The 9,116-nt window shown below is 50.6% G+C and overlaps 1 protein-coding gene across 1 annotated transcript; it reads right to left on the bottom strand.

Annotated features, from left to right (window-relative positions):
- Positions 1–7,231: 7,231 nt before the first annotated feature.
- CDKN1C (cyclin dependent kinase inhibitor 1C) lies at positions 7,232–9,014 on the bottom strand. Its single transcript, XM_027674236.1, has 3 exons — positions 8,287–9,014; positions 8,070–8,196; positions 7,232–7,921 (listed from the first exon to the last, which is right to left on the bottom strand). Exons 1-2 carry the CDS (start codon positions 8,735–8,737, stop codon positions 8,075–8,077), a joined length of 573 nt encoding a protein of 190 aa, XP_027530037.1. The 5' UTR covers positions 8,738–9,014; the 3' UTR covers positions 7,232–7,921; positions 8,070–8,074.
- Positions 9,015–9,116: the final 102 nt, after the last annotated feature.

Below are 9,116 nucleotides of genomic sequence, written 5' to 3'. Positions count from 1 at the left end.
AGCTTCATATATAAATTCGGTATTTTCTCTCTGCTTGTTAATAGCTCTCAAATGAAATTAGTATTATTTTCTTTAATTTAATATTGTTAAAGAGAATTTTTCCACCAAGTCCTCGAAATTCTGCAGACAGGCACAAAACCGAAACCAACAAGTATGTCTTTTAATTTGCAGCTAACTCCTTCTGGTAAGGTGTCTTTGCCCGTTGTTTTTTATGGATGTTTGCTAACAGCGATTGTTATGGAAATTATCCCTAAATCTCCTGCTGTATCCCCCTGCAGAGGTAACTACTGCTTCTTGGAGCTGCGCTGTGCCGTGCTGCGCACCCGAGAGCAAACACGAACTGCTGTTTTTATTGTACTGACGCTGCAGAAAGGCTGTGCCTGGCCATTTCTCAGCGGAGCGCCCAGCCCAGGATTTGTGCTGATGGGGAGAAAGGGTTCCCGCTGGCAGCTGCGGGGTGTCCCCACTCTCTCTCCAGCCATGTTTTACTCCCCCACTCATGTACTGGGCGCTGGAGGGGGAATGTGCAATTTGGCAGGTGAATAGACTTTGCGACAGGCAGGTGCCTTTTGCCACCTCAGCACAAATTAAACACGTCTGTTCCCCTGTAACATCCCGTTACCTGCTGCATTCCCTGGGCTCCTCACCTATGCAACATGGGGTGGCATGGCAATCCTGCCTGGCGGCCGGTGGAGAGGAGGGGCGGGAATCTGGGAAGGCAGAGGTGGGTACTACCACACCCTCTCCAGTAGATCTCCAAGCAGAAAAGTCTGTCCCTTACAGCACCTAAAAGTTTGGTCTTGGCACAAAAGATGGGCTTCCTCCTTTGGAGTGATATATGTCTGGGCTCCTTCAGCTAGCAGGACAAAGAAACAGGTTTTGCCTAATGATGTGCAGAAGAAAATAGAGAACCAGGTGCCAGTACTCCCAGTCCTGCTTAGTCATCCGGGTGAAAGAAAAAAAACTTAAAAAAAAAAATCTAAAGCTTTTCAGAGCACCAGCCATTGGATGGGATGTTGTACCACATCAGCAAAACTGAAGTGATCTTAACTAGATTCATGTTTGAAAACATCTTCACTGAAGGTCCTAAGAAAAGCTGGCTTTGCTAAACCAATTACCAAACGTATGAAAACAATTTAATTTATGCTCATTGTTTTCCACAGTAAATTACTGTAGACCTCAGTCCCAGTATGTCTCAGGCTGCTATATGTGACCCAAACAGGGACTTTTCCTCAGTACTTCCATGTAAAAACAGAGGAAGTGGTGATGATGTATTCTTGAGGAAAGGTGGGTTTGGTTTCACTTGTTGAATTTTGAGGTGGCTGGTTTGCACATTTTTGCAATCAGTCCTCCCAGAGAGTGGTGTGCAAGAGGAGCTGCCTGCTCATGTTCTTTTAATTCAATATCACTCGAAAGCAACCCTGATCAAAGAACATTCCAGCTCTGAAAATCTCTTCTCCTTCCTCCCACCTCATAGCCAGGCATGGAGGTGATTTCCTAGGCTTGCCATGATGACAAAGGTGGTGGAGAACATAGCCTGGAGCCGAGTTGCTGCACCTGCAGGAGTCTGGGAAGTGGTGAGACTTGAGGAGTCTCCCCATTCCTGAAGGGGTTGGCAGGGTGAGGGTGGGACTAAGGGTGACAGGCAGGGAAAAAAGACCTGGCAAGGTGAAAAGACCTGTCAAAGCTCAGGTAGTGACTTCTGTTAGTGCAGGGGCCTGAAAAAAATAGAATGTTTTTGAGGTTCCTGTTGTAGGTTACAGCCAAGAAATACTCTTGTGTGTTTGATGTGGAGCAGGCAAGGATGAGGGAAGACGGGGCCTTGGCTCTGCCCCCTTGTGTCTGTGCATGAGGATAAAATCTTTTAATTAAATGATCGCATTGAGCGCACAGAGTGAACGGTTCTTGCTTTAATGAGCAGTTGCTCAATTTTGTTTTTCCTGACGTTCAATGGACGGTGCTATGTCTTATTAACTGAGCACTATTCAAACCCTGCTCAAAGTCATTATTAAATTCCCCACCGGATTTATAGAGTGCTGTTCATGGTAGTACTTTCCCAGCATTAATATTTTAAAATATAAATGACGAGTGTTATTTTCCCTGTTTAGTGATGGGAAGACAAACAAAAAGAGATGGGAGCTAATAATTAATTTGGAGTGTTGGTCCAAGGTACCCCATTGCTGTTCCCCTTCCAAAACCTGGGCTTCTTCTGACCGAAACCATGTGCAGAGCCGGGCACAGCTGCAGCTGTGGGTGCTTAGCACCTTTACAAGTCAGACCAGAGCATCTCGTATCAGTTGCCCAATAAAGGTGGGCAAAATTAGTGTCTGCTCATGAAAACTTGAAGCACCTTGCCCTGGACTGCACAAAGCCTCTGTTGCAGGTCTGGAGGAGCCAACTGTTCTCTGAAGCATAAAAGCCTGCATTCAACTGTTGGCATTGGATTAAGCATGAAAGCATCCTGCAGGCCCTTACTTTACTTTCTCAGCTTCTCTGGCAGGAGTTTATCCAGCAGTTTCCCCTTTGTTGCACAGCCCAGATTCATTCTGCAAGGGAAAGCACTGGGTGAATTGGGTAGTGTGTGTCCTGGAGGAAAAAATGTTGTGTGTGGCTGTGAAAATAAAGTGGGAGCAAAAGATCTGGACTGAAGTCATACAGACAGTTAGAGCACTTCCAAAACTTGAGTGTTTCCTTCCCAGTCCTCATTCTTCATGTAAGACAAGTGCAGTGTGTGTAAGAGGAGGCATCAAGTAGGCTAAAGCAAATTTGGTAGGGGAGAGGGAGTAATCTTGTGCTGGTGTGAAGCCCAGTGACTCCTCAGCAGGTCTGGGGAATTTTTTAGATCCCACACTGACCTGGGAAACAGGAACAAAAAAGAGAAGATTATTCCTAGCATGCATCCGTAGATGAGTTCAGGGAAGGGATGGGATGTTACTGGATGAGTTTCATGGGTGTTTGCTGACAGCAGAGGTGTGTTGGGACCAGGCAGCCTCTGAAGGAATGCATAGAATATAAACAGAAATTAATATATAATGCGGAATATAAATGTTGTAATCTGTTCCCTTCTCTCCCTCCCTTTGATCACACCAGCAGAGTTTGGTGTCCCCTTCCCAGCCTCTTTCAGTGTAGCCCAACTGTGCTTCTGCTCCACTTGCACCCTATTATACCCATCAGAGGTGTTTTCTAGTGCTGCCTCCCAATTCTCCTGTTCCCTCTCCCTGCATCCTCGTCCTATAGACTGCGGCCCATGTGGCACCACAGATAAAGACATGAAGCTGTGCAACCACCACTGGCCAACAGTTTTCCCGAAGCAGAGACTTGGCCATGCAGATTGCAGAAAGTGGCTCCAAAGTTTAGTTTGTTCTGTGTTTAAAAGAGTTCAAGTTATTTTTTATCTCACAGCAAGGCCTGCTTCAGAGCTTTTACATTCTGTATATCATCTAACCATTTTAGCATCTTTCATTTTCCTTTTTCCCCAAAAAAAGCTGTCCAAATAACGGTTTATTGGAAATATATGTCTAAAAATCCCCCTTGGTTTAAAAAGCAACTGAACAAACCAAAAAATGAAACACTTTCCATTGGGAATTTCATCACTGACACCAAAAGAGATCGTGTGGTCTCTAGTAGTAGATACTGTGTAATGGGAGAGAGGTACTTGATTCTTCTCCATCCTCTGTGAGTCAGATATAATCCCATCCTTTCACCTTAGGTAAAGACTTTTGGTTTGTTTTTTGGCTTGCTCTGTTCCAAAAATCCTTGTCAAGAAGACCAGTTCTGAGATAGTACAGGCTAGTGGAGGGAAAGACTCTGGAAAACCATTGTGAGTATATCCTGTAGTGGTAGGTGACAATGTGGCTTAAAAAGATCCAGTTCCCTGATGAATTATTTTATACTCCCTGATTAGTCATTTCTTGTATATATATGTGTGTGTTTGTATATATGCAAGTACTCTTCATAACTATTTCAGTGCTTAAAAATGGTCAATTCAACTTACATCTCTGTGTGGATCCTTCACACCAATCTCCCTGTGTAGCCATCCTACTAAGCAATCTCAGCTCATTGCAAGTGAATTGGACATTTAGTGAATTTATTTTATTTCCATATCCAAACTTAGGGAAGTATTTCTTGAAAACTACAGTTTTTTTCCCCATACTGTTACCTACACCTCCTGCTCATTAGCAACAAATATTTGTTGAAGAAGTGGAAAGCAGCTTTTTGTTTATTTTAGGTGATAATAGAACAAGTTTTGGCCCAGAAAGAAAAGTTGTGGCTAGGAAGGAGAATGATTCCCAGTGTCAGCCATATGTTGCATTCATCTAACTGAAGTGGCTTAATTACTGGTAGATGTTGCTGCGCTCATAAAGATAGCACTAACCTTTTTGCCAAGAGTGTTTCCTGATAATTGCATTCCCTAAAAAAAAAAAAAAAAAAAAAAAAAGAAATCTGGAAGACTTCCTCCCACCAAGCTTCCCTTCCAGTCTTCCTTCAGAGCCCTTTCCCCTTAGGTGCCCACCACAGATTCACATAGAGAGATGCTTGTGTGAAAAAATTTCTGGAGGTCTGGCAATGTTAACACTCCCATTTCAGTCTCTCTTGGGACAGGGGAAGAACTGCAGTAGCCATCCTCCAAAAATGCATGGCTCTGCTCCTTGGGAGAGGGAACGGTTGTGATTTGGAGTAGATTATTCCTCTAATTGCGTAGCTGGTTTCAGTCTGGGATTAAGGCGGCTCAAATAATGACCTGACTTTTTGTAGCTGTAATGAGCAGCAAGCTGGGTCCTTCAAGACCCCTGATATTTTGAATCTTTTCCAAAAATATTCCTGTCGTCAAATCCAAAGTGGAATTTGGGATTTAGCGCTAAGGGGTAAGTGGGTTGGCAGTAACAACTGGCAGCCTCCCTCCTCTTCTGCCTATGCATTCTCATGATAAAGGGCACTTTAAAGCCCCTCTGACAATGAATGAGTCCTAGTTAAATATTTCAAGAACTTCTTTACATGGTTTCCTCTGATGCATGTACTGTTGAGACATCTGTCTTCCGTACTAATAAAGTAGTCTAGATTTAAAATGAACTTCATTGGATTGCTTTGAAACTATAGGCACATATGGTTCATAATTAGCTGGATATCTCTTATAGTTAAATGATTTTTTTTTCTCTCTCTCTCTCTCTGTCGCCCATTCGCATCAATAATAGAAGCAAACAAAGTTCCAATTGTTCCCTGTTGCGGGACATTATGTGCCTGAATAAATGGATGTTGGCTGTGTCTACATGGATTTGCCATATGGCTACAAAGGCCGAAAGAATAGGGGCAGTGTGCTTTGTGCCGGGGCGAGGAGGGCCGGCCGGGCTGGGTGGGGCAGGGCGCGGGGGCAGCCGCACACCTTCCCGTACCCCCAGGCCCTCAAGGAAAGCACAGCCCAGGGGCTGCGGGATGTGGCCCTCCCTGTTGTGGGTTGGAAACCCTCTGGCTCCTCTCAGGCTATGCCCATGAGCTGGAACTATTTGCTTTAATAAAGAGCCTTGTGCCTAAACTCTCCCCGCGGTCAGAGCTTTCCTCCTGAGTCAGGCTGGGCACACCTCGGGGTAGGCAGTGGCTCCTCTGGCCGAGGTATTTGGAAGCTCAGAGCGGGGATCTTTCATTGCATTAGTTGGGGGCTGGGACAATGGAGGTCCCAAAGGCACCTGCTTTCATGAAAGCGAGAGAAAAGCCCATAAATCCTGGAGGATCCAGCTGCCTCACTCCGGGTATTGTTGGCTTTCATAAGGAAAGGGAAAAGCTATTTTTCTTTTCAAAGGGGGGAAAATCGTATTGAGTCAGCGGCCACTGATGCGGGCGTGTAAAATAATCCCGTTCTGATTAAGCGATCATGGAGCTGGAGGTAATCAATGTTACTTTTACAGCCAGGAGTGTTTGGCGGCCGTGACGGGGGGGCAGAGAGGAGCGCTGCGGGGACCGGGGGAAGACGATGCGCACAAACTCTGAGCCTTATTCACCCTGAACCTCATTCTTTCAGCTCCCTCCCCCCTCCGTGAAAGAGTATCATACAGAGCTCATAAAGCCAGGGAGTGATGTCCTCTTGGTCGCCCCCACCTGCTGGGTACAGCATGGGGATGCAGTACTTCACGGAGGTGCAAGAGTGGGGACTGGGGTCTGAAAGGGATAAATCTGGCTAGTCAGTCCCCACACCTCTAGGATCCTGGTCCTCCTCTCACATCCTGCTACCCATCTGTACTCTCCAGCACCCCAACCTTGCATCACCTGTAGCCAAGACCAGCCCTGGTCTGTCCCTCCTCCCTGAGGGGCACAGGGTTTGGGACCCAGCACAGAGCGTTTGCCCTGACCCCACGGGGCGGTGTGTATATCCTGTGGCTTTAACCCCCTCCCAGGCCACAGGGACAAGATGACACTGCAAAGTACTGTGGATGCACGGTTGTGACAACACTGTCATCAAAGCGTTAATGTCAAAATGCAGGCTGTTTCGCCTGTTGGGAGCGCTTATTTTGTGAGTTGTTTTCCTTTTTACCTCTCTTAGGGCGAGCTGGAACTGCTGCCTTTCCCAGAACTGCGGTGTGTTTGCCCTGTAAATCATTGCTGGGCAAGAGGTACCAGGAAGTGTTTTCCTGCAGTAGCCACGGCTCCGAGCTACAGGCTGGGGGTTGAGGGCTGGCGGCTGGGGCGGGGCAGGTTTGCACAATTAAGGCAGGGGCGTCCCCCTAGTGCTGAGCCGCGGGGTGTCACAGCCCGCAGGCACCAGTCCCCCCCCACACCCCAAACTATCCCCAAGCGGCCCAGCCCCGAAGCGGTGCGAAGAGGCTGCCCCAGCGCTGCCAGGGTCCTCGAGAAGGGGCAGATACAGCTTTGGGACGAAAGGTGGAACGGCTAAAAGTAACCATAAAATGTGGCGAAAGGCCGAATTCAGGGTGGCATGAAGGGCGTGTACTCCCGTCATGCTTGGGTAACTCCAGCAGTACTCAGGAACACTTGTTTTTCAGGGAAAAAAGCCCTCCTTTCCCCTCCGAACTGCACGCCAGCTTTTCGCCGGGGGGCGTAGGTGGAAGCGCTCTCCCCGCGGCGGGGTCGTGCTCCGGGGGCGCCTGGGGCCCCGGGGAAAGGGAGGACTCCCCCCGCGAAGAGCTGGGCTTGGCTCCACCGCCCAAGCCTCGGGGGCTGTCCCTTTCCTCCCCCCCTTCCCTCCGGACTTCCCCCCAAGCACACACTAAGCAGCCTTGCAGGCGTTTCCTTTTATTTTATTTATTATTGAAGTTGTGGCATTATTTGCAATGGCAGTGGTACAGACCGGCTCAGGACCCATTGAAACAGATTTGTCTTCAAGTAAAGTCTAAAAAAAATTTTGATTCATAGCTACATCTTATGAATGCCAAAAAAAATCCACTATAAAAATAAATTTACATTTTGTAAATAACAAAAGCAAATATAGTGCCCTTTGGCTTAACCAAAAGAAAAAAAAAAAGACTATTGGATGTCAAGTTATCCACGTTTCTGACATAAATAGAAAATATAAGTTAGTATAACTCTTAAAAAAAGTTTTGTACAAATATACACTTGTTTTTTTCATTTTTCCTTTTTTCTTTTTTTGCACTGAGAGCTCAGCAGAGATTAAACATTTCTTATAAATGACTTTTTAAAGCTTTACACTTCTGGCCAGTGTACTCAACATTAGGCATAATACATTTCTATACAGAACGTCATACATTGCACAGCTGTACTTTTAACACTGCTCCGTGCGCGGCCGGTGGGCAGGCTCTCCGGCTTCGCTCCGGCTCCAGCTCCCGCTCCCGGTCCTGGCGGGCACGGGGGGGGTCCCAGCTCGCAACGCCGCCCGCCCCGGCCCCCCGTGCCTCCGGGGCGCCGCGCCTCCGGGGGCGGCGCGCCTCTCCCGTGGATGCAGTAGTGCAAAAATCTGGGGAAGAACAGGAAGAGGGAGGAGGGGGAAAAAAATAAAAAGTCAGAAAAAAAAATCAGTGGTGATAGGGGAAATTAAAAAATAAAAAAAAAAGTGCCGCAGAAAGCGACTGGACACCCTCGCCCGCCCCCAGGTCGCGCCTCACCTGGCTCACCGGAGCCGCTTGCGGGGGGTCTGCTCAGCCGGCACGGCGGCGGGAGGCGGCGGGCAGCCGGCTGGGCACTCCGCCGCCGCCTTGGGCTCCGCCGGCCTTTTTCTCCTCGCGAAGAAATCTGGATGGGGGACGCAGAGGAAGGAGGGGTCCATCAGCCACTGCGGCGGGACGCCCCCCGCCCCCTCGCCCCCCCAGGACCCCCACGCACCTGTGATGCGGGCCGTCGGGCCCCTCCGGCGGGGCCGCATGCCGCGGCGGCGGGGCGAGGCGCGGTTCTCCCGGCTCAGGCGCCCCCCGGGCCCCTTCCCGGCGGCGGGGGGTGGCGGCGGGGAAGGGGGCGCCTGGAGGAGGGGGACGCGGCACCGTCCCACCTGCAGAGTCTCCCGGTAGAAAGCGGGCACGGCGCCGGCCTCCACCTCCTCCCAGCGCAGGCGGCCGGGCCCCGGCAGCGGCGTGTCGGTCTGGAAGTTGTAGTCCCAGCGGCGCTGGTCGTCCTCCCCCATCTCCCGCAGGCGCTCCCGCAGCTCCCGGCCCAGTTCCTCGTGGTCCACCGGTCCGAAGAGGCTCCTGCAGACGGGGCTGCGGCCGTTCCCGGCCAGGGCTCTCCGGACGGAGAGGCGCTCCAGGGCGGCGGCGCCGGAGAGGTGCACGTTGGACATCTCCGCCGGGCAGGACGCGGTGGGCTGGGAAGGCGCAGATGCCCCCCCGCCGCTCCTCTCCTCGCCTCCCGTCCCGACCTGCCCGCTCACGTTCACACCAGCCCTGCCTCCCGCCTTTGAGCCCCTGCCCCCGGCCGCTGCCTTTTAAACCCCGCTCGCCGCGAGTGCGAGCAAAACACCATTAGCATAATAGTGTTTCCCTGCCGCCAGCCCGCCGCGATTGGCGGGCCCCCCCCCGCCGCCCCCCGTCCCCCGGCGGCAGCGCTGCTGCCCGCGCCCTCCATTGGCTGCGGCGGTAGCGCCGCTCCGCCGGCGGCCGCATTGGCCCGGCCCGGCCCCGCCGCGGACCGGGGGGGCGGCCCCGGCGCTGGCCCGGCCC

This window comes from Neopelma chrysocephalum, unplaced genomic scaffold (genome assembly GCF_003984885.1).
Source record: "Neopelma chrysocephalum unplaced genomic scaffold, ASM398488v2 Primary Assembly neopelma1_24, whole genome shotgun sequence".
NCBI classification, from domain to species: domain Eukaryota; kingdom Metazoa; phylum Chordata; class Aves; order Passeriformes; family Pipridae; genus Neopelma; species Neopelma chrysocephalum.
Note: the sequence above shows the minus strand (reverse complement) of the source record. Positions and strands in the feature narration are given on the sequence as shown.

Excerpts from the sequence above, each read along its gene's own strand:
- CDKN1C (XM_027674236.1), bottom strand. The coding sequence starts at position 8,737 with ATGTCCAACGTGCACCTCTCCGGCGCCGCCGCCCTGGAGCGCCTCTCC. Across the intron at positions 8,197-8,286 it reads CCCGACGGCCCGCATCACAG|ATTTCTTCGCGAGGAGAAAA; the intron begins GTGCGTGGGGGT and ends TCCCCCATCCAG.